General features: G+C 40.9%; 1 protein-coding gene across 2 annotated transcripts in view; it reads right to left on the bottom strand.

Annotated features, from left to right (window-relative positions):
• Positions 1–21567, bottom strand: part of PPIL6 (peptidylprolyl isomerase like 6) — a 31984-nt gene extending 10417 nt beyond the window's left edge. The window contains exons 1-6 of one of the 2 annotated variants that reach the window (XM_027057127.2): positions 21433–21567; positions 17178–17273; positions 13796–13984; positions 10645–10707; positions 10364–10511; positions 4778–4834 (exon numbers count right to left, since the gene is read on the bottom strand). In XM_027057127.2, the coding sequence (XP_026912928.1) occupies positions 4778–4834; positions 10364–10511; positions 10645–10707; positions 13796–13984; positions 17178–17273; positions 21433–21567 (688 nt within the window). The remainder of the gene's footprint in view (positions 1–4777; positions 4835–10363; positions 10512–10644; positions 10708–13795; positions 13985–17177; positions 17274–21432) is intronic. The other variant, XM_027057129.2, reaches the window with a different exon arrangement.
• Positions 21568–22061: the final 494 nt, after the last annotated feature.

Genomic DNA, 22061 nt, shown 5'->3' with positions numbered 1-22061 from the left:
CTTTGGTATTCCTTCAATATTATTTAAAAAAAAAAAACACCTTTTCATTGTATTAAAATATGGACACAAAAAGCTATAGAAAACTAGTGTATAGTTAGAATTATTATTAGTTATTATATGGCAAACACCCATTTAATCCCCACTCAAGCCAAGAAAAAACTTTGCCAGCTTCCCCCAGAGTGCCTTGAATACTTCAAAAGTAACCACTCCCCTGACTTTTACATACTTTCATACTTAATGTTTTCGTATACAGTTGGCCCTTAAAGAACACTGCTTTGATCTGTGGGGATCCACTCATATGTGGATGTTTTTCAATAAATACAGTACATAACTCTAAATGTATTTTCTCTGCCTTATGATTTGCTTAACATTGTTTTTAAGTTTATTTATTTATTGGGGAGGGGGGGTCGAGGGGCAGAGAGAGAGGGAGAGAGAGAGAATCCCAAACAGGCCCTGCACACACAGCCTGACGTGGGGCTCAAACTCACAGACTATGAGGTCATGACCCCAGCCGAGACCAAGAGTTAGACAATTAACCCACTGAGCCACCCAGATACCCCAATTTTCTTAACATTTTCTTTTCTCTAGCTTTTTCATTGCAAGAATATGGTACATAATACATAAAACATACAAAATATATGTTAATCGACTATTTATGTTTTTGGTAAATCTTCAGGTCGACAGTGTTAGCAGTTAGTCAACAGCTATTAGTACTTACCAGGCAGTATGGTTTAGTCTTCACCATTTTAAAATTGTTGTTATGCCTTTTAAGTCTCCTTTAATCTTCAAGTTCTGCCCCTTTCCCCTTTACTTACTTTTATCTGTTAATGAACCTGAACTGTTTAACCTCTAGAATTTTTCCCAGTCTGAAATTTGCTGATTGCACGTGCAGTTCAGTAGGTTTCTCTGCTTTGCATCCTGTCCTTTGGGCTCTAATACTTCTGTTGAAAATGCAAGTTTGTTTCAACTTGATTGAAAGATTAGGGAACAACTGAGCATAATGAATCTCAGCCATGTTTGTGTGCAATGTCTAGGAGAAACACCAGGGAAATGTGGAAAATGGCACCCAGCTGAACCGAGCTGCACAGGTACACACACACCTCAGACATCTCACAGGTCACCACGTATGAGCGGCATCCACCCACATCTGATGTTACAACTTGCCTCCAGTTTCAGAGGACCCTCCTCCTACCACTTCACAGTCATTCACAAGCTGCGTCTCTTCCCACGCCACTTCCAGGAACATCAGAGAGCTTTCAAGGTAGGGTGCCAAATTTATTATAGTATTTATGTGTTTCTTGACCATAAAATATATGTAACACTGTGTTACTATTTTTATCAGGCTGCTATATATTTCAGTGTGTCACTGAGGAAGGGATTTTTTTGTACTTCATTTTTGCCATAAGTCCTATAGTTTTTATTGCATGATTTTGCATCGTGCAGAGATCTTTAAGACCATATTACTTCAGAACTGGTTTTATTTCCTGCAAATTGGCAGCTGGGTCCAGAGCCTTCATCGGACTCGTGCTTTAGTCCCTTTGGTGATGTGTTGTCTCCCCAGAAAGCTCATAATATCTGGTTTTCTCTGTTTTTGTGAAGTTAGTAGATACCAATGCAGCAAAGCCTAGATCCATTATTTCACTGGGGGCAGAAAAATGGTGCTATTCTATTATTTCCTTCTCACTTATTTATTGGAATGCTTTTATAACTAGCAATTTTATCTACAATTTGGTACAGTTCATATAGGAAAGGCAAGATAAATGCTTGATTCTTTGCTCATATTTATCCATTTTTAAGATAATGAATTTGTTTCTCATCATTCCCCCAAAGATAAATTATTAGGCTTTATTTTATGATATGATATCATTATGAACTCATGGATTTAAAATATTGGTTGGGTTTCAATTATTTGCAATTATGGTTCTTTTTGAAGCTCAAATCTTTGGCCAGCAAGAGCCTCTTCAAATTGTCTCCCAAGGCCTTTGACATGACCCTAGTAAATCTTTAATAGCTTTCTTGCTATCTGATGATAGCATGACTGAACATGAGGTTCCAGGCTCATTTTGTAATTTCCTGTCCCGGAACTGGAATCTGCCATTTCTCCCAGGAGCCCTGGTTTCTTTAAGTGAGAAGTGACATTTCAAAACAACAATCTAAATGCTAGGAATGTAGAAGGCTACTAGGTTGGTCATTGTAGACCAGTTCAGTGGACAGACCTACATATGTAGATATGTACTGCATGATTTTAAACTGGTATTTCCAATACAGAATATTTTACTTATTAGCCTCTATGAATATTTCACATATTTCATTGTGTCTCCCTTCGTCCACATTGAAAATCCTAATTCTCAAGGACATACAAAACGGTGAAATTAGAGTATTCTATAATTACTTACTTTTTCCATATTACACATACAACAGTCTCAGAATAACAATATTAATAAATAATACCATCACCAGTATAATTACTGAAAATAGTTAAAGCAGTTTTTTGCATATATTCTCCCACTTTCTTCCAGTTTTAAAAAGGTACACTACAGATTCAGTCATTACGTGTCATACTCTCACCCTTTATGCCTCACTAAATTTTAGTTTCACAAGTCGCTATGATTACCGCTTGTCACCAATCCTTATGTCAAGATCTCTCTTACAATTTGTTTGTGTGAAACTCATTTTACTGTCGATTCCTCAAGATCAGGAAGGGATTGTGACATTATTCTCTAAAGTTTTACATTTTGAAAAGTATGTGTGGCCTTTGTAATTCAGATTGTTTGGCTAGATATAAAATCCTTAGCTCACATTTCCTTTCCTTGAACATCATATTACTCCATTTTCTTGTGGCATAATAATATGATGTCAAAGAATATGATAACCTACTTTGCTTTCCCTTGTAAATCACTTGCTTTTTTTGCCTACCTGCCCAAAGAATTTTTACTTTCTGAACTGTCCAATGATGTTAATATATATGTCTTAGTGTTGGTTGTTCTGGTTTAATATTACCAGGTGGCAATGTTCTCTTTCAGTAAGTAGTGTCAAGTTTTTATACATATATATTTTTTAAGTGTTTATTTATTTTTGAGAGAGTGAGAGAGAGAGCATGCAAGCGGGGAGAAGGGCAGAGAGAGTGGGGAAGACACAGAACCTAAAGCAGGCTCGAGGCTCTGAGCGGTAAGCACAGAGCCCCAGAGCTCAACACGGGGCTTGAACTCATGAACTGTGAGGTCATGACCTGAGCTGAAGTCAGATGCTTAACCAACTGAGCCGCCCAGGCACCCCTAGTTTTTATGTATATAATTTTACTTGAGGTATAAACATACAATCAAATGCATAAATCTTAGATGTTCACGTTGATGCATTTTGACAGTTCGTTGTGTATAGCTGTGGAACCAACACCAAAACACAAGATAGAACATCAAATCCTTTTAAAATTCACTACAGTTTTTTCAATATTAATTCTTAATATTTGTTCTATTCCTGTGTATTTGTTTAATTCTTTTGGGATACTTATCATCTGTATGTTGGATCTCCTCTTTATAGCTTTCCTTTTTGGCACTTTCTTGTATATTTTTTTTCTTCATTTCTTCTTGTTAAAAAAAAATCCCTCCTTCTACTTTTTACTTCTTTTAAGACACATATTAGTCATGTTTCTTTGGCATGTGGTCCTTCTAGTTTGTTTATTTCTGAAATTTTCTTTTACTGTTAATTCTTTCCTAGTTCTGTAACCTCATGTCTAAGTTTTTCTAAATCTTATATATGAGTTTTTCTGTCTTGTATCCTATTCTCAATGTCTTCTGGCTAATCCTAAAATTTTTACAGTTTTGATCTGTTTTTTGAGCATGTTTTTCCAGTGTATTTTTATTATCCGTAGTGATGTTCCTTTACTCCTTATTCTCTTTTACTTCTAATAATAATCCTGAAATTTCTGTTGCCTATTTTTATGTAAAATTAGGATTCCTAACCGTTTAGAAGGAGGCGTGGTTTTAGAAGGGAGGTAGCTTTTCTACCTTCACAAAGCTCCCTCTTGTGTTGTTTTCATGTAGTGTTCAGAAGAATGGCAGCTTGCTCTTTGACATTTCCTGGCCCTGTCCCCGTTGTCCCTGTATCCTGCATGACTCTGATTCCATTCATGGCACCTCCTCCTCATTGTGGACCTGTCCTGGAAGAGTGCCCTTCCAGATCGGTTTCCAGAGTTCAGAGAGGTTAGGCTGCTCCAGCCTCTCAAATCTTACTAAGGACCCCTTGTACTCACCCACTGCTGGCTATTTTGGGGTTCTCCTGTTTTCACCTCTATTGGATGTCCTGCTTTCTCCCACACAGACCCTGACGCCATGCAGATTTCATAGCTGTTGGTAGTTTGTCCTCATCTGTTTGTATTTAAGAATTCATGTGGATACATTGTCACCTAGTTTTGTTGTAAGTGTTATCCATGGGTTTTTAGTTTTTCTATCTACTTATGTGGTCTGTTTTTATGTTGGAATTTCAAAAAATTCAAAAACTATGCCATCACCATTACCATCTTCCCAGGATACCCAGTAGCAGTCTTAATGGGATGATTATCAAAGTACCAAATTCTGGGTATGAGCATGGCAAATTACAAGCCTTAAAAATTATAAATTCCCTTTGACCATACAATACTGATTCTAGGAATTTGTCCTAACGGAATAATATAATTTAGCATGTTACCTCAAACACCATCTTATTTGGAGTTTGAACTGTCCAGTCTTGTTAGATTTGAATTATCAGCTGATACATGACTGACAGATTTAAAGATACAGACCTTCAAATGTTGGTCCATAAATTGACTCGCCATCATCTCCTTTTCCAGCTACTATATCTGAGAAATAACAATAAACAACCATCAGAATTTTGAGACTAAAATAGAGCAGAGTAATGGTGGGGGTGTGCTTTAAATTATGATTCCACTTATACCAGTGACTAGAGTAAGTTATAATATACTTAACTGTTCAATACCTACACCATGAAAATATTACTATAACGCTTTCACGCATATTTTGTAAGCATTTTAACATTCGTGATCTTATTTTTTCCCCTGATAATAACTCTCTGAGGCAGGTTAAATTATAATGCAAAACCTTTGAAATGATGAAGTATTCAATTACAGTTGTGGCCACAATTTAAAAGGAAGCGTGTTCATAGAAATTCTGCTTGCTCCACGGGTTATTCCACAGTTCCATAGTCCATCTTGCTTTTAAGGAAAATGGAAAGATGAAACTGAGAGAATGGAATAGGAACAATAAGGTCTTTTTGGAACAGGAATAAAAATAGTTGCTGTGAAAATAATCAGTGTTCAAATTTTCATTCCTTGGAACCCTAGAATGATCATTCATTTATTTAGCCAGTATTTTGGAAATGAAGTTCCTTTATAATATAATGAAGTGGGTATTTTGAAAGTATTTGTTATGTCTCATTTTGCAGTATATGTACCATGTACATATTTTGCCTTAGTCAGCGCTCCTGCTATAAACATCCTCCATGCACAAGTTACTTTTTCTCTATTTACAACTAAAAGGGAAACAAAGCTGACTAATGCAAATATCAGACTCTTGGTGGAAATAAAGCTCTCTGAGCTCTGCATATCCAGCTCCCCCATCAGCCCCTCTTTACTTCTTCCCCTCTCTCATTCACCCTCCTTGAGTACAGTGTACAATACGTATCTGTTGAAAGACTGTGCCATTTTAACTCAGTGTGAGTGATTTACCTATATAAAAGCGTGCTGTTTTTTTAACAATCAGATGCAACAGCAAGCATATGGAGATAATTTATTCAGTACAGGCATGCAGCATTTAAATTACATTCACAAAATGGGCCCAGAAGTTCACATTAAGCCTGAAGTCTTCAACTTTCCTCCGTCTGATACACCCCTCATGATTCACTCCAGAGCCCTCAGTACCTCTCAGGTATCTCTGAGAGTATCTCTGCAGTGGCTGAAGGCTAAATCCAGAAATGGAGAGGTTGAGGGTCCCCCAGCACCAATTCCTTCAGATCTTAGAGTTTGCTTCGCTCAGACAAATCTGCGTGTGGTTCCCCACCCTTACTAATCTCACTTGAACATCCTTTGCCCATTCCTCTTGCCCTTTTCTTCACATCTCCCAGGTAAATATTTTATATTGACACCACTTTAGTCAATACTTGAATTCAGCCTTATATATCTTATGTTATTTCTGTACTTCTGACAAAAAATTCAGCAATGCAGAGTAGTGATTCAAAGTAAACTTTATTTTATTTTATTTTATTTTATTTTATTTTATTTATTTATTTATTTATTTTTTTAACGTTTATTTATTTTGAGGCAGAGAGAGACAAAGCATGAACGGGGGAGGGGCCAAAGTAAACTTTAAAATCAGATGATGGGGCTCCTGGATGGCTCAGTCAGTTTAAGCAAAGCATCTGACTCTTGATTTCAGCTCAGGTCATGATCCTGGTCATGAGATCAAACCCCACGTTGGGCTCCATGCTGACATCGTGGAGCCTGTCTGGGATTCTTTGTCTCCCTCTCTCTCTGCCCCTCCCACTTGCGCGCTCTCTCTCTCTCTCTCTCTCTCTCTCTCTCTCTCTCAAAAAGAAAAAAGAAATAAATAAAATCAGATGATTTTGATTTAAATCTTGATGTTAGTTACCTTTTCCAAGCCTGTTTCGTCATCTGTGTAGACAGGAATAATGGTAAGTGCCTCCCAGTTAATTCTGAGGACTAAACAAATACATGTTCTACTCATAGCACTTAGTGCACTGCCTGGCAGAGCATCCTGCTCATTCATCAGTGGCCATTATTGTGCAGCCTTGCATGCTAATGGGGTGCATTTTCTCATTATCATCATCTTCTCCATCATTATATTTAATATGATGATGATGACTGTGATGATAAAATGTATTAAACTATATCTCAAGAGCTCCTTCGGAAGACAGGGGGCCTTATGGGAGCCACAGAGAATCTCCCTCAAAGTGGCTTCACAACTGATATCTTCTCTCACTTTGTACTTTAGAAATGAATAGAATGTATGCTTCCAGTTTATCTACTCATTTATTCATTCAGTCTTTCAACAGATATTTTTTAAGCACCTATATATAGTATACCAGGCCCCAATCTGGAACCCAGGGATAGAACAGCGAACAAAATAGATAAAATCCTCTGACCTTATGGAACTTACTTATAGTCTAGTGAAGATAAACAGACACTAAACAAATTGTCTAGGAAATATGTAGTAGTATGTCCAGTGATGAAAAGTGCTATGAAGAAAAAATAAAATACTTGATTGTAAAAATAAAAATAAGGGGCGCCTGAGTGGCTCAATTGGTTAAGCATCTGACTTGGCTCAGGTCAAGGTCTCACGGTTTGTGGGTTAGAGCCCTATATCGGGGTCTGCACTGACAGCTCAGAGCCCTCTTTGGATCCTCTGTCACCCTTTCTCTCTGCCCCTCCCCCACTGTCTCTCTCAAAAATAAATAAAGATTAAAAAAACATAAAAAGAGGCTAGGAGAGCAGCAGGGAAGGGGGTGCAGAGACCTGTGTGGATAGGAAAGTGGCCATTCTAAATAGGATGGTCAGGTAAGTCCTTGCTGAGATGAAGTCTGGGCAAAAATCCGAAACAGGAAATTGAAGCAAGGGGCCATCTGGAGGCATAGTTGGGTGGGCTGTGTCCCAGGCAGAAGAAACAGCAGAAGACCTCAGGCACAAGTATCCTTGATGTGCTTAAGAAACAGCAAGGAGGCCAGTGTGTGGAGCAGAGCCAGGGGAGATGTCAGAGGATGGGATGAGGCTGGGGGCAGTGCAGACCATGTAGGCCCTGCTGGTCCCATCGGGCAAGCTGTAGCATCGGGAAGCATGCTTAGGCACAGCATAAAACCACATTTAGCTCCCATATTCCAAAATTCTCTGCACAGCCCTCTGGGTATCCGATATGTGAAAGGACAACGTTTATAGAGGTTGGTACTCCCGATATACCATGTCACTGAATCCTCACCACATCCTGTGATATTATAGTTTTCCCCATTTTATGATTAAGAAACTGATTCAGAGATGCTAAGTGCCTAAGTACCAAGTGGTACACAACTTGTATGTATCAGGTGGATTTGAATCTAGTAAATCAGCATTTGTTTCCAAACGTCCTTAACATTGCTGCCTCATTATTTGAAATCATGATCTGTGCATTTTACTATTTGGAAATTGTATTTCAAATAAGTAAACAAACAAGTAACATGACCTACATTTCCCAAATCTTGCTCTGGGGCTCGGGAGCGGGAGGGGGCACCTCTAACCACAACCCAAAAATAAAACAACAAAGAACATAGCATCTGAGAGCCCAGCACATAATAGGCAACACTAAATTAAGTTTCAGGAGACCCAGATATTAAGACCCACTTAACTATTAATAGTCTACCGTTGACTGGAAGCCTTGCTCATAATGTAAGCAGACAATTAACATATATTTTGTGTGTTATATGTGTTATATGCTGTATTCTTATAATAAAGTGAGTTAGAGGATACAAAATGTTAAGAAAATCATAGGGAAGAGAAAATATATTTATAGCACTGTGCTGTAAAAAAAATCTGTGTTTAAGTGGACCCCTACAGTTCAAACCCCTTACTGTTCAAGGGCCAACTATAAGTTGGTATAACAATATGATGAAAACTTAGGTAGACCCTAAAAACTGTATATGTTTATGTTTACTGACATAGGAAGGTATATACCATAGATAGATAGATAGGGAGAGAGAGGGAGGGAGGGAGGGAGGGAGGGAAGGAGGGAGGGAGGGGAGAGAGGCAGAGAAGGAGGGAAAATAATGAGGTTAGATAACAATATGGGTGATGTGATTTCATTATAGAGAAACTGAGGGAAAATAGTTGATTTACCTACGAATGCTTGGATTAAATCTAAATTTTTCTCATCAGTCTCAGAATGTTCCAGATTGTAGAAAAATAAACATTATTAATTTAAGCCTCTGCGTATTTCATCAAATTCAAGCAAATCTCCTTACACACTAAGCCAATTATTTTTAAATTGCTGCCTGATTGTTCCCAAAAGGATACCTCCCAAAAGTCCTCGAAAATTTAATTTTGTGCTGTTAGTCAGAAACCTAGTCTGTGTGAAGTCAAAGGATTGATCTGAAAAGAAAGCAAAAATGGAGACCAAAATGCTTTCACTCTTAATTTGACTTTGTAACAACATAACATTTTTGATAAGAAAAAATTTGTTTTCCTTTCTTTTTTCAAATTCCTACCTTTAGAATGTCTTTTAAAATCACTGTATTTTCTAAGTACTCCTATTAATTTAGGTGAGCATTTAAAATTATATTTTGATTTTTTGGGGGTGCCTGGGTGGCTCAGTCGGTTAAGCGTCTGACTTCAGCTCAGGTCATGATCTCGCGGTCCGTGAGTTCAAGCCCCGCGTCGGGCTCTGTGCTGACAGCTCAGAGCCTGGAGCCTGTTTCAGATTCTGTGTCTCCCTCTCTCTCTGACTCTCCCCCGTTCATGCTCTGTCTCTCTCTGTCTCAAAAATAAATAAACGTTAAAAAAAAAAAATTAAAAAAAAAATAAAATTATATTTTGATTTTTTAAGTAGGCCCCACTGGGTAGTGTGGGGCTTGAACTCATGACCCTGAGATCAAGAGTTGCATGCTCTATGACTGAGCCAGCCAGGCCTCCCTATATTTTGATTTTAGAAATGTTCTCTTCCTGGGGCACCTGGGTGGCTCCCTTGGTTAAGCCTCTGACTCTTGATTTCCACTCAGGTCATGATCTTGTGGTTCCAGAGATCGAGTCCTGTGTTGGGCTCTGAGCTGACAGTGCGGAGCCTGCTTGGGATTCTCTTCCTCTCTCCCTGCCTCTCCTTCTCTCTCTCTCTCTCTCTCTCTCTCTCTCTCTCTCTCTCTCTCAAAATAAAAAAAAATATTTTTTAAAAATGTTATTTTTCTTATACCACTTTTTTCTAAGTGTATTTATTTTGAGAGAGAATACTCACATGCACATGCATGTGCAAGTTGGGGAAGGGCAGAGAGAGAGAGAATCCCAAGCAGGCTCCACACTGCCAGCGAGGAGCCTGATGTGGGGCTCAAACTCATGAACCCATGAGATGATGACCTGAGCCAAAATCAAGAGCTTAACCTTAACCCTTTTAATTTGGAATATTCTGGGTGACAAAACTTTAGATTGGTTTATTTCAAAACTTGGGGCATTTTTAAAAAGAATATCTTAATCATTTGGCCAATAAAATACCCTTTCAATATATACAATGTCTAATATTAAATATATCTAATTCTATATGCATTTCACAAAGGTAGGTAAACACAACTTTAGACATTCTGATTTCACATTGCAATTAAATTGCATTTAAGATTTTAAACTTACCTCCTCCTTGTATCCAACCATTCTGTACTATTCGATGAAAAATTGAACCCATGTAATGTAGCTTGATGCCACGCTGAGAATACCCTGCTTTTCCTGTGCACAAGACCTGAAAGTTTCTACATGTTTTGGGACATGCATCATAGTATAGCTACAAATAAAGATACAAGGTTTCAAAGATTAAATATTTAATATTTTGACAGTGACAGATTCCTACATCCATCCCCCACTTATTAAAAAATCAACAACAAAAATAAAGAAAGAACAACAAAAAAACCTCTTACCTCAAAAACCAACTTTCCAATTGGATGAAAATCAATAGAAATGTCCAAGAACACAAAACTATGCTATTAAAATTAGGGAGAAAAAGATAATGCAGGTCAATGTCTTGGAAGAAAGTTTTAGAAATGACCAAAAATACCACAAAATAATGCTTTCAGTGATAAGATTTCAAAAGCATTAACAGTAGAAAGGTAACAGCAAAGTTAAAAGAATGACTCAAAAAAGTTTCTTTTTTTTTTTTTTTAGAAGTTTGTTTCATTTGATTACATCAAATCTTTACAACCTAAATAATACACTTGTTAAAACCCTTTGGTAGGGAAGCTTTGTGTCACATTAACCTGTCACACCAGACTGAGAACATGTAGCCTAGATATCCCCTACTGTGTAAACTAGGTGGAGGAAGGAACACTAGTTGGTCCCTTTGGAAAAAGAAACAGACTGGGAATTTTCTATTCTGAGTAATTTTGGGAAACATCCAATGTGATTGCCATGGATTTGGTTACTGTATGTTCTGGATTTCCAGAGTCAGCCCAGATTAGCTAACCAAAGCCAGAACACATCCTTTCTGAGTGGGAAAACAGAGGCACCATATACATAGGAGGTATGGTTATGAGAGGAAGGGAAGAGAATATGCTGTGCTTTCTTTGGCGTTATTTCAGTCCTGTCCTTATGTTCCCAGATGCCCCCAGCTCTTATTTTCAATTGACATCCTTTCTGGTAGAGACAGCTAACATTTGTGTGACCTCGTCTAGCTCTACAACAGAGCATCTAAAATGAAAACACCAGTCTCCATCGTGGTAGCATTAATTTGCAGAGCAGAGCACATCTAGTGGATACATTCTAGATCTTGGGCACCATTCTCATGCACAAAAATGCCACCTGATTTAACAAGCTACATAACTTACCCTACCCTATTTCTTAAGAGTCTAGGAAACATAGATGAAATCAGTTTTTAGGATATCACTGTCACTACTTTATGTCATTTTAACCTTTTTTTTTAATTAAAAGACTGCATTAATATTGTGCTATCTGGCATCCAGGAATGAAGTATTACATCCATAGCAATTATAATTTTAAGTTTTTTGTGCCTCCCAGCTTCTGTACTACAATTTCTGAGTTATAAAAGAATATTATAACTTTATTATGAGGCATAATATAGCAAACTTCATGGGCTTGGGAGAAAAGATGATATATTGGAAATTACGATTGATTGATGAAATGCGTAAGTCCATTCAGGCATCACTAAACTTCCCTCTGTGTCACTATATTATCTTTATGCAGTTGTCAAGAGTAGATAATTCTGAAAATTCTAATGAAAGAGCAAATGAGCACACTACCAGGTAATGTCACCTAGCAGCCAAACATGCAAACATAATTGTCTCCTATATCATTCCAACCCAGAACTAAACAAGTCCCTGCAGCATGAAAAAGCTCACCTCTGCACAAAAAATTTAAGGATTTTCTCTGGAATCTAGGTCCTCCTTCCTCACTGCCGTTAATTCAGGCTGTTATTATCTCTAGCACGCATTACTATAGCAGTGTTCCAAGTGGCCAACCTGCCACCAAGCTTTCCCCATTCCGCCCCATTTTTGCCCTAAAATTTTTTCTTAAAAAGCAAAGATTATGTCATACTCTTTATGAAAAGTTCTGTTGGCTCAACTTTCTTCTAGGAAAAAATCTAACTCCTTAGTTCAGAATGGACAGTAAGTTCAACCTTTCTTTAGTGGATGTTTTTGTTTTTTTCCTTTTAAACATTTAAATACCTTTCCTATTTAGGGAATGTCTTACAGGGACCCACTATGCCCTAAAGACACTGAAGGGGCCAGATTCTCCCTCTCCTCACTCTGTGAGAGCTGAGCTATGGGGATATGATCTGGGCTGGATTAGTCAGGTGCTCCTGCCTGGGGCCTTGGATCTCAGGGAGTGATGCAAAGACAGCAGTTGAGAAGTAATTCTCCATGAAGGTGGCAGTGTGAACCCAGGGCCAGTCGGGATGCAGCTGCATCCAAGTTGCACATTTCTGGGATGAGACTCAGGCCACGTTTTCCTGTTGTTTCCCAAAACCTCTGGCTTTCCTGCCAATTGTGAGGTTACCAATATCCTTTCAAGGCATACCTTTTTTTCCCTTAAGTTAATCAAAGTAGTTTGGTATTGTTGGTGACTGATACTCTCATTTTCCCAGCCTCATTTCCTATTAATCAGGCCTCCTTGCTGTCCCCTGCCATTCCCTGAATATACCATGCACTTTTAGAACCTTGTCCTTTGGGACCCTTGTCCTGCTGTGAGCATTAAATTCCTTCCCATAACCCGCAGTTTCTAGTATTTTCCAAGTGCATTGTTTGTTCAGCCAGACATTCCCTGAGCTTATACTATGTTTCAGATTGTGTTTGAGGCAGTACAGTTAAGTGAGGATAAACAAAACAAGGTCTTTGCCTTTTTACAGCTTGGCACTGTAAAATCCTAGCACTGGGCCTTTCTGTGGGCACAGGCATCTATGAGCATGAAATGATCTTCAGCATGTGGTGCTTGTTGCTATAACAGAGTTTCTGAGCAAAATTACCAAGTGCTTTCACCTCTGTTGTCATTCCACCCTGATGTCTGTCTCTCACTCTCCTGGACCTTAAGTTTCATGACTGTCCTTTGCCATTGGAAACCCCCCTAGGGCCATAGCCTGCCTGGTCCAGCTCTTGCCAACTTGTCATGCTTTAAAATGTCACCTTTCTTCTCAAACTTCCCCTTCTGTTAGTGCAGTACCTCTCAGGTGTTAGAAGGTACTAATTAAATTTTTTCATACTAAGTGTGAATGGATGGTAAGCTCTACCTTCTCTGAAGCGGGGGGAGGTGTCTTATGTTTTAAAATGGATAATCAACGCATATAAATCTCTAATGCGGAATAGAAATGTTTGAACAGGGATGCTTCCCCCGCACTCCCTGCAGTTTGCATGCTGTAAGATATGCTTGCTTTACACACCGCTGAGCCAAACCCTGTAATATTATATATAATCCTTTGCAGTTGGATTAGAGGTCATTGAGAACTTAAAACCTAGTCTCCTACTGTTTATATTCCTTCGTTAGGATATCAGTAATTAGTGCTGAATCAATATAAATGGTCAAAGATTCCACTATTTTTCTTTAAAAATTAGTGTAACTTGCCTTGGTGTCTCTTAAGAATTTAGCAGAGTAATCCACAGTAAGTGCCTCATAAAGTGCAGGGGGCTTAAAATCAACTACATCCCACATCTTGTGAGCCCATTTCTGAAGATCAAATGCATCACCCAGGAACTGATCATTAACAAAACACATCACGTAGGAAGAATACTCCCAGATCTCATTCTTGAGTTCCTATAAAGAAAAAGGATAAAAAGCTGTATTGGCAGAGGGGGAGGGGAGGCAACCAACCTTGCTGAACCCATAAGCCAGAGCTTGGGATTGACTCTATAGCCTAATCTTTAAAAAAATAATTTTTTTGCCATCTTTTAGAATTTTGTTCTCAAATAGAACTTAAGAACATTTTTAAAAATCTGACATCACTGAAAGCAAAAAAAATGGCCTAAAAGTAGTGTTAAAAATGGTACAGTTAAAAAAAAAAATTTAACAGCACTTGGGTGGCTCAGTTGGTTAAGCATCCTATTCTTAATTTTGGCTCAGGTCATGATCTCACAGTTCGTGAGTTCAAGCCCTGCACCAGGCTCTGCACTGACAGCATGGAGCCTGATTGGAATTCTCTCTCTGCCCCTTACCAGCTCTCTTTCTCTCTCAAAATATATAAACTTTAAAAAAATTTGTTTTAAATGGTACATGCATAGAAGGTAGATTGTTATCTGGTAATAAAAATCTATGTGCATAGCATACTTGTTATGTTAACTTGAAAACAAAATGCAGTCTCTGGCTTCATTTGTGAAGTACATTTTACTGTGTGTATACTTGGAAAGGCTTGGAGCTCTGAGTAATACATGATTTTCAGTATCAAGGATGAAAAGAATGCTTTTTTGAGGGAGAGGGGTCAGGGTGAGGAAATGCCTCCTGGGGGGATTTCTGGTGCACCCCAGGGGCACTGAGGGAGAGAGCCCACCTTTGCCAACACTTTGAAGTGCTAAGCCCCTTAAAATGAAGCGCATTCGTGTGTTCATCCGCACACTAATGGTCAACCTCCTAAATTCCAGTGTGTGGCCACTGAGTAATGCTCCCTCTGAAGAGATCTGGTTTATTATTACCCAGGGCCAGTCCTGGGAAAAGCATAAATAATTTGGGACAGGTTTTCTCAAATTTTAACAGTCAAGCAGAATTACAGATTCCTGAGCCCCATCCAAAGTATCTGAATCTGGAATGGGGCCCTAGAATTTGCATGTCTAACGGCATCCCAGGAGATGCTGACGTTGCTGGTCTGGAGACCACACTTGGGGAAATGCTGTTTGGGGGAACAGCTTGCTTCAGCTTGCCAATTTGCTGCACTCCCACGTCTTCTCCCAGATTTCATATCCTATTCCTGCACCCATATCAAAACCTGGTTTGAGGAAAAGAATAAACTTGTTCATGCTGAACTATAAATTACTCATAGAGCCTGTAGGTCAGGAGTCCCTAAACTGTTTAGATTTATCAGTGTTATCACATATTATAGAATGCAGAACTTTAAAAAGGGATATTTATTTAGCCTGGGTATGGCTATTTGGCTAATGTGGATATTTAGTTAGCCTGGTGGGAGTAAGGCAGTAGAAGAAGCACTTTACTGAGAGGCTGGGGGTGCAGATGCCTTGTCTTTGTGTGTTTTCTGTACACGAGGAGGCCTCCTCACCTGCTTCAAGTCAGTGGGCTGGACCCAGTGGTTTCTGCGGCTTTCCAGCACAGAGATATAAGATGCTGCCTTTTTTTGGAGGGGAGAGAAAGGGCTTTCCAAGGGCCCAGAAGCCATCACTCAAGGGTGGCATTACATTCTGCTGAAGCATTAATTCCAGCTCAGACCTAACCTCAAGTGTGCTAAGTACTACATATGACCCAAAGCATAATGCTTACATTGAAGGACAAAAACTGGCCTGAAACAACAGAAGGTTAAGGTGACAAGTACCCAAGAGATGAGGGTGGAGATGGGAGGAAGGAAGGATAGGCAATAAAGAATAGGTGGAAAGAAGCAGCAGTGAGTATGGAGAAAGCCTCATTCAGGCCTCGTGAGAAAAGCTGGAGGAAGAGAACACAAAACATCCCAAGGTTAGTAACCCAGGCTAAAATGGAGGGAAACTATGGAATGAAATCCACACCTATCTTTAAGAATACAGTGGGACTCTATAAGAATACAGTGGGACTCTACAGAGCATGAGATCATGGCTTTCCTGTAGGTGGAGAGCATAATACTGGTAGGCAGTGTAGGTAGTTTGGTGATAGAAATTTAACAACATAATTGTTTTATGTTAAGGTGACTAAGTGTCCTGACCAGCTGTCCCAGTTTGTCTAGGACTGTCCCAGCTTTAGCACTGAATTCCCACATCACAGGAAACCCCTCAGCACCAGGCAAACCGGGACCACTGGTCGCCCTAATTGTTGTAAGGATTGGAGTTAATATATACATAAGTCAAGAGAATAGTGCCTGGCATATGACTGTGTTGGCTACTATTCTATCTGAATCCCAATCAAAATGTATTATGGCTATGAAAATGGCATGAGACTTAACAAATGGTATTCTTGACTCAGTCCTGCAGCATTTCTGTGACCGCACAGTGAAGTGGTCCCATAAAGCAACACTATGTGATAACCACAGGATCACAGGACATCCTTGTGCAACAAAGAACAGAACAATCAAAACTGCCCTAGTCAGGGGAAATGGGATTTCATCAGCCACTGGGGAGATGGAGTGGGGCAGGGAGACCAGGCGGGGATGGCAAGCAAGAAGTGTGCCCCATTCCAGGCTTGCTCCAACATGACGTATTGCTGGGCCACCTACCACCTTGGAACCCTTCGTGTCACGTGTTCCAGGCAGCATTACCAGATGATCAGTGTTGGCACCCAGGAGGAAACTGCTGTCCCCGGACAAAGCCTGTTAGCCCTGGGGCCTGAGGTTCTCCAAGGGTGCTGTTAGTGGGGAGAATGCAGAGAAGAAAGCTTGAATTAGGACAAGGCTGCCCTGTGGGGTCCTGGTGCCTGTCATCGGAGCTCCCGTAGGCCACAGCCCCACACCAGCCCTCGGCTGTGTCTGTGCTGTCCACCACCAAAACCTTCCACGGAAGGGCCAAGAGTGCCAAGGTGTCACGGGAAGTGTGAATATGTGAAGCGCTGGGAAGGAGGCTAACCATCAGCGGGGGTAAATAGCAGCATTGAGAGTTTAAAACTCACCTCTATCACCTGTCTTTAAAAAGAAAATCCTGTGAATGTTTTGCTTTCTCTTACAATCAGCCCAGTACAATGATTGAAATGATTTAGGGAAAGTGTACGATTTAGAGAAATCAAATCTAGTTGCTCTAAAATTACTGCTTCAGTTTTTCCCAAACAATGCGCAAATAATTTAGGCAAAACTTTGCTCATTTCCCATATCCCGAATATCCTTTACCCTTTTTTTCTCCTGTAGATATTGATCCCATGCAAATTCTTGAAGAGGAACTATTATAGGATCTTCAAATTTGGTTGGATAATTACTCTTCAGACTCTAGGTTTCAAAACAGAATAATTATAGAGTAAGTTCTCTTTTAAAGTAGAAATAATTTTCCCCCAATTTTTATGGGGACTTCGAGAGGTTTTATACAGTGGATACCGAGGCACACAGTCCGACTTCGATGCCCCCTGCTTGCTCCCAGAGGCCCCTGTGCTGATCCCAATAAGTCACTACCCAGTTCACACTGGGGCTCTGGCTTATGTGTCTCACTTCTAGAGTATAAGCTTCTTGAGGGCCAAGACTACATCCTAGTTTTCCTGTACCCCCACTGGCCTTGACATCTGGCATATAGTAGACCATCCACACATAGCAAATGAATGAACAAATGAACAAATAAATGAGTTTATGCCAATAGTTTTGTAATTTGCCATGTTCTTTTAGAACCAGTTTTTTTCCTAAATTAAATTATTACTAAACCTCAGTGGATCTGAACTTTTTTTTTAATGAAAAGAAAATGTTACTTTATTTAACTGCAGTGTTTTTTTAGTTTCAGGTGTACAATATAGGGCTTCAGCAGTCCCATACATCACCTGGTGCTCATCACCTATTTCACCCACCCCCACCTCCTCCCTCTACAGATACTTTTAACTAAAATAAATAAATGTAGGGGTGCCTGGGTGGCGCAGTCGGTTAAGCGTCCGACTTCAGCCAGGTCACGATCTTGCAGTCCGTGAGTTCGAGCCCTGCGTCAGGCTCTGGGCTGATGGCTCAGAGCCTGGAGCCTGTTTCCGATTCTGTGCCTCCCTCTCTCTCTGCCCCTCCCCCGTTCATGCTCTGTCTCTCTGTCCCAAAAATAAATAAACGTTCAAAAAAAGAAAATTTAAAAATAAATGTTATTATTTTAATTTATTGATACATAGAGAATGACCAAAAGGATATTGTTGTAGTTACACCCCACAACAATAGAGAATACTAAATATTAAATATTTTAGGTATTGAGCACGTTTATTAATTTGTCTATATGAATCAGAGAAAGTTCATACTGGTTAACAATTCCTGTCAAAAAAAGTTTTGAGTCCTGACATGTCGCACTTTGCCTCCGGGTAAAGCAAGAGAAGGCAGGTAAGGCAATACCAATTAGGCCTCACCTTGCTGAGTGGGTCTGAGTAGATGTGTCCACTAGGGATCACCTTGCTGAGTGGGTCTGAGTAGATGTGTCCACTAGGGATCACCTTGCTGAGTGGGTCCGAGTAGGTGTGTCCACTAGGGAAAAGGGACAGCTGGCTGCTGCACTTGGCTCCTTCTCCACTAAAGAAGGTGCTTAGAGGTCCTTCTGTGGTCTAAAAGAGGACACCGGCGTGGCATGCTTCATCTGGGGTGGATATTCCAAGGGGCAGAGAGCCAGGGCGTGAGTGTATCCTGCCTTTGGGACCAGGGGGAGCCAAAGAGGGCGATAGCAATTGGGTCATTTCCTTCTTAGGCTGTTGCCCAACCAACAGATGACGATGTGTCCTTTGTTCCAGTGTCCATGCTCAGTTTGAGGTCCTTGTGTTTCTAACTGGGGGACCACCTAGAATAACTAATAAGCCCTTTAGTTTTCAAATTAAGCATACTTAATCATACTTTCTTCATAATTTAGTGTCTAGAACAGACTACATCCGAAACAGAATCTATGTGATACTTACTCTTCACAAATCTAAATCTCTGTCAGCATATTAGGTATTCAGGATTGCTCACCAAATGATCATGTTGAGAAATTATTCAAGGATCCTTTATTAAGATAAACTAATAGAATTTACATCCGTATGTTTTCATATTCAGATGGGGTACAGTAGGCAAAAGCTTAAGAAAGGGAAAATTAATCTTATTAATATAACAAAGACCTTGTTTTCTCAACTTAGTATCCTCTACAACAGGGTGTGGCAAACTGTGGCCAGCAGGCCAAATCTGGCACACTGCCTGTTTTTGTAAGACTTGAGAGCTAAGAAGAATTTTTAGATTTTAAGCAGTTGAAACAGAATCATTCCATGTCATGTGAAATCATATGCAAGTCAAATTTCAGTATCCTTAATTTTTATTAAAAGCACCATTCATTTACATATTGTCTGTGGCCGATTTTGCACAAGGACACAGTCAAGTAGTTGTGACTGAGAGCCTATGGCCCTGAAGGCCTAATAATTTAATATCTAGGCTTCACAGAAAAAAAAAATTGCCAACACCTTCTCTACAGTGTGGAGCAGGCACAGAAAACATGTGCCTTCAGAAAAGGAGCTAAAGAAAAACAAGGGAAAAAAGTCCCTCAAACTCCTTAAATACAACTTAAGCCATAAACTTTATAGATCCCCTCAGCCCAGCTAACAGTCCATAATTTCTATTTATTTTGATGATACATGTATCATTTAAACAGACTTCTCACTTGTTCTCTTCCTCTTGATGTAAACTTCACCAACTTCTCAAATTAGTTTCTGTGAAATTGAATGAAGGAAGCCTCATTTAAAATGGTCAGAGGTGGGGCGCCTGGGTGGCGCAGTCGGCAGCCAGGTCACGATCTCATGGTCCGTGAGTTCGAGCCCCACGTCAGGCTCTGAGCTGATGGCTCAGAGCCTGGAGCCTGCTTCCGATTCTGTGTCTCCCTCTCTCTCTGCCCCTCCCCCGTTCATGCTCTGTCTCTCTCTGTCCCAAAAATAAATAAAAACGTTGAAAAAAAAATTCGAAAAAAACCAAAATGGTCAGAGGGCACCTGCATGGTCAGTCAGTTGAACGTCCCACTCTTGATTTTGACTCAGGTCATGATCTCCCGGTCATGAGATGGAGCCCCATGTCGGACTCTGTGCTGAATATGGAACCTGCTTGAGATCCTCTCTCTCTCCTGCCCCTTTCCCCCTTGCGCTCTCTCTCAGAAAAAAATAAATTGAAAAATTAAAAAAAAAAAAATTTCTAATGGAGTCAGGAGGCCAGAAGAGGGAGCTCTTATGCCTTACCACCACTCAATTGCAGACCACAGTAGGTCAGTTAGAGATACACCATGCATTCCCTACAGGAAGAAGTCTATTTTACTATTCCAGCAGAAGGAAGGGAGAATGTCTCCTTACTCTGCAACAAGCTTGGCCAATAGGATAATACCATAACTCAACCAGTGAGAAACCATCACCACCCTGAACTCTCACCTTTCTATCAAAGCAGCACCTACCAGTTTCTTCCTTTTATCTATGTCCCTCTCCTTTGATCTCCTATATTGCCCTTGGTTTGCCATAGCTAATTATGTCTCAAATTGCAATTCCTGTGTTATTACCAAATAAGCCCATTTCGCTGGTAAAATAACCGGCTGTTTTAAGGTCAAACAGTTACTGTTTCTTGATTTGATGCAGTTACAAACTTTTCTTAACTGTGGACTTACAGCAGGCAACAAGGCAGGAATTGCTTAAGATTTCGTCTGTTTGAGAACATTTTGTATCAGGTATCTGGCTGGATACTTTGAGAGATACAAACATAGTGCATGGTCCTGGAGTCTAGCAGGGTTTTGAAGGAGAGGATTTTGGCATAATCCTACAGTGGCATTCCCGGAGCAAACCACAGAGATGTGCTGAATTCTGCATTTCTATATTACTTCTGCATTTGCATAATAGGTGTGCTGCACCATTACTGACCCAGCCAAATTCTTCCAGTTGCTTAAAGTGTTTTTCCTTTTATATCGGTCTGTGTGTTTGCAAAGTAATATCTGGATTCTCCAAAGCACTTGGGGGTCGTTTGTTAAGAAATTTCTTAAGCACCTAATTCGACTGGAATGCAGTAACTGCTATAGAAAATTTAAAGGAGGGAAAAGAAGCCTTCCCAAATGAAGTTTCCAAAAACTTGGGAAGGGAGTTTATAACAAAATCTGTAGTTATGCGGTATCACTTATTTTTAAACATTTTTTCATAAATTTTTAAAATCTATAATTCACGTAAAAATGTGGAAATAAAATGTGGGTCTATAACAATTACCCTCCTTCCAGCAAGATTCTTAATTTTCCTTTGCTCGGATCCCCCTTTAAAGGTAGCCCTTCTGGTAGTGGAACGTCCGCCCGACCCGACCCTGACCCCTGGGAGGTACAGACTGACGCTGCCCGCCAGGGACACCTCCCTACGTCCCCGAACTTCGACCCGGGTCACCAGGAAGCGCGAGCCCGAGGAGACGGGAGAGCCATCCGCACTTGTGGTTTTCTCGCGGTTACCTCGGCAGCGCTCTTCGCGATGTGAAAGCTGGAGCTTTTGAAGAGCCCCACCACTTTCACCTGCAGCGGTTGCTCGGGCGGTGACTTCGAGCAGTATGGGGCCGGCCTCGGTCCGCGCTGCAGCTGGCTAGCCATGGCGGCGCTGGGGGACTGCTCCGAGCACAAACACTGCGCGTCGCCAGGGCAACCGTGCGGCCCCGCCCCCGTCGCCTGCTGGGAGGAAGGACGCGAGGGGGAGGGCGGCGACGGGCGGGTCTTTTCTCAACTTTGCGCCTGTTGCTGCTGAGCCGGGCGAGAGGCGAGAGGGCTCGCGGGCGGCTGAGGCCAGGGACGGAGTTTCCGCGCGAAGGGACGGAGAACTCCGTGTCCCGTGTGCCTCCACTCGGCTGGCCGCCCGCCCGAACTCCTTTCTGGTATCCCCCCTCAGGGACCTCGCGCGCGGCCCTCGCCTCCCGGCAGCGCCCAACTTCGCAGCAGATCGCCTTTCCGGGTGGGTTGGCAGCCAGTGGGGCGGTTGCCCGGGTAACGCGGATTCGGACCCGGGCCCAGGGCCTGCGCGGCGCGGGCTGGGAGGCCGCGGCCTTCGAGGGAGCGCGGGGCGGAGCCGACCACCTGTGCGCGCCGCCCCG

This window comes from Acinonyx jubatus, chromosome B2, assembly GCF_027475565.1.
Source record: "Acinonyx jubatus isolate Ajub_Pintada_27869175 chromosome B2, VMU_Ajub_asm_v1.0, whole genome shotgun sequence".
In the NCBI taxonomy this organism is placed as follows: domain Eukaryota; kingdom Metazoa; phylum Chordata; class Mammalia; order Carnivora; family Felidae; genus Acinonyx; species Acinonyx jubatus.
The sequence above is the reverse complement of the archived record's forward strand: the minus strand, read 5'-3'. Positions and strand labels throughout refer to the sequence as shown.